Source organism: Crocuta crocuta, unplaced genomic scaffold, assembly GCF_008692635.1.
Source record: "Crocuta crocuta isolate KB4526 unplaced genomic scaffold, BGI_CrCroc_1.0 scaffold127, whole genome shotgun sequence".
Classification (NCBI taxonomy): Eukaryota; Metazoa; Chordata; class Mammalia; order Carnivora; family Hyaenidae; genus Crocuta; species Crocuta crocuta.
In genome coordinates, this window is record NW_027532008.1 from 1069300 (window position 1) to 1071722 (window position 2423).

Sequence of the window (2423 nt, forward strand, 5' to 3'; positions counted from 1 at the left end):
CACACACACACACACACACACACACACACACACACACATGCGCGCGCGCACGCACACACACACACATCCTGACACCGCCCCCTCGAGCGGCCCCCGGCCCCGGGCACACACTCGGCCACCGCCCAGGCGCGCACCACACTCGCAACATTCCTGGACACGCAGCCAGCACGCACAGACACACACACTCACATCCGCTCCAGACTCGCTCCTACACGCGCATTCCCGGCACACTTGGCATGCACTCGGACCCACGCAACCCCCGGCGGCGCACACCACCAACCCCAGACACTCCCACACGTACACATCGCGCACAAGCGCACGGACACACACGTTCCGGACCCGTTCCCACGCCTTCACACACGTACACGGACCTCACAAGCACACACACCGCACACGCGTTCCCTGATCCACACGCGGGCAGAATCCACAGAGCACTCTCGGTCACACGCATAACACACACAACACATTCGCGGACATACAAGAGGCAGCACTCCCTGCCCAGGCATACAAAATGCAAACAAATGCAACACATTCGCAGATACAACTCCGGCCACACCACCAAACTCAGATGCACACACACAACCTACTTGGCCGCACAAGCACTACACACTGGCAGGCACACAAGACACTCAGTGCACACCCAGTGCCTCGATGCACACAACATTCACCCCCAACACACTCGCAGACGCACAACACGCACAGCACCTTTTCATGCACACATAACTCACGGACACACAACATTCGCAGACACACAACACCCTGAGCACCCGATCGCACATCCAAGACTCAGACAACCACAAGGAGCAGGCTCGGAACGTTCGGTCACCAACACTTACACTTTCTTGAGAGCTACGCCACGGGCCCCGGGGGCTCCGCGGGGCAAGCTTGGTCGGACCGACGCGCGCTTACCTGCCGGAGTCTCGGTCTCCGGCGCGCAGAGCTGGAAGGTGAGCGCCAGGACGAGAGCCTGGGCACGGGCCATGGTNGCCGGTGCCCGAGCCGAGCCCAGCCCGAGGCGAGCCGGAGCCGGAGCGAAGCGGCGCGGCGCGGAGCGGGACTGGCGCCGAGTCCAGAGCGGGAGCCCAAACAAGCGGGGCGCTGACGTCAGGCCCCTCCGCGGGTTCCGCGGTCTCGCGGCGCCCCCTGCTGGCAGTCGCGCGCGCAGCCGGTCAGGTCTCCCGCGGCCCGGACGCACCCCTCCCCCACGCCTGCGCCCCCTCTAGGAGGTCTGGGACGTGGAGGACCACCCGCCTCTGCACCCACAGCACCGACATTCTCCAGCCAGCACGCTCGCTGCCCACACTCTGTAACAGTGCTCTCGAGGACCCAAAGACACCCTGTTTCTCTGTCCCCTCTGATGCTTGAATCCCCCCTCCTGATACCGAGGCCCCTCCAAACGCACATGCATGCAGACTTCCAAGGACAAGGTGCTCATCACATACCAAAACCAGGTGGTTGAATCTTTGGAAACGTTGCCTTTTAAAGTTGTTCATAACATTCCTTTAATTTCCTTTTAATATCCATGGGATCTGTAGTGATGCCCCCTCTTTCATTTCTCCTATTAGTAATTTCTGTCCTCACTCTTCTAGAGGCTTATTGATTTATTGATCTTTCCAAAGAACCAGCTTCTCTCTTGATCTCCTGTTCTCAAGTCCACTGATTCCTGCTCTATTTTTTTTTTCTTCTGCTTCCTTTGGATTTCATTTGCTCTTCTTTTTCGGTTTCCTAAGGTGGAAACTTAGGTGAATGATTTTAGGTCGTTCTTCCTTTGTAATATATGAATTCAGTGCTATAAATTTCCCTCTAAGCACTGCTTTTGCTGCAATCCATAAATTTTTTGAAGTTGTGTTTTCATTTTCATTGAGTCTAAAATGTTTTTTTTCCCTCAACATTTCTTCTTTGATCCATGTGCTATTTAATCTCCAAGTTGTTTAGGGTTTTCAAGCTACCTTTCTGTTATTGATTTCTAGTTTAATTCCACTACACTCTGAGGGCGGACATTTATGAATTCTAGTCTTTTAAAGGTAAGATGTGTTTTATGGCTCAGAATGTGGTCTATCTTGGTGAATATCCCATGTGAGATTGAGAGGAATCTGTATTTTGCTGTTGTTGGATGGCGTAGTCTATGGATGTCCATTATATCCACTTGATTGATGGTGAGCTCAACTATGTCCTTACTGATTTTTTGCCTGCTGGTTCCGTCCATTTCTGATGGAGGGGTGTTGAAATCTCTAACTATGGAAGGGAATTCATCTATTTCCCCTTCCAATGCTGGCTTTTAGAAAGTTATTCCTTTCCATGCCACGGAGTCCACCTCCCTCACTAATTCTCCTTGGTCCTGATATACCTCTGGCTACAAAGGTTAAGTATATATTTGAGCCTCTACCCAGTACAGGCCCTTATACAATGGCCACAAACTAGTT

General features: G+C 53.1%; 1 protein-coding gene across 3 annotated transcripts in view; it reads right to left on the reverse strand.

Annotated features, from left to right (window-relative positions):
- The window catches only part of PTPRU (protein tyrosine phosphatase receptor type U), a 75202-nt gene extending 74220 nt beyond the window's left edge, over positions 1-982 (reverse strand). For all 3 annotated transcript variants that reach the window (XM_077775610.1, XM_077775609.1, XM_077775608.1), the window contains exon 1: positions 910-982. In XM_077775610.1, the coding sequence (XP_077631736.1) occupies positions 910-982 (73 nt within the window). The remainder of the gene's footprint in view (positions 1-909) is intronic.
- Between the last annotated feature and the right edge of the window lie 1441 nt (positions 983-2423).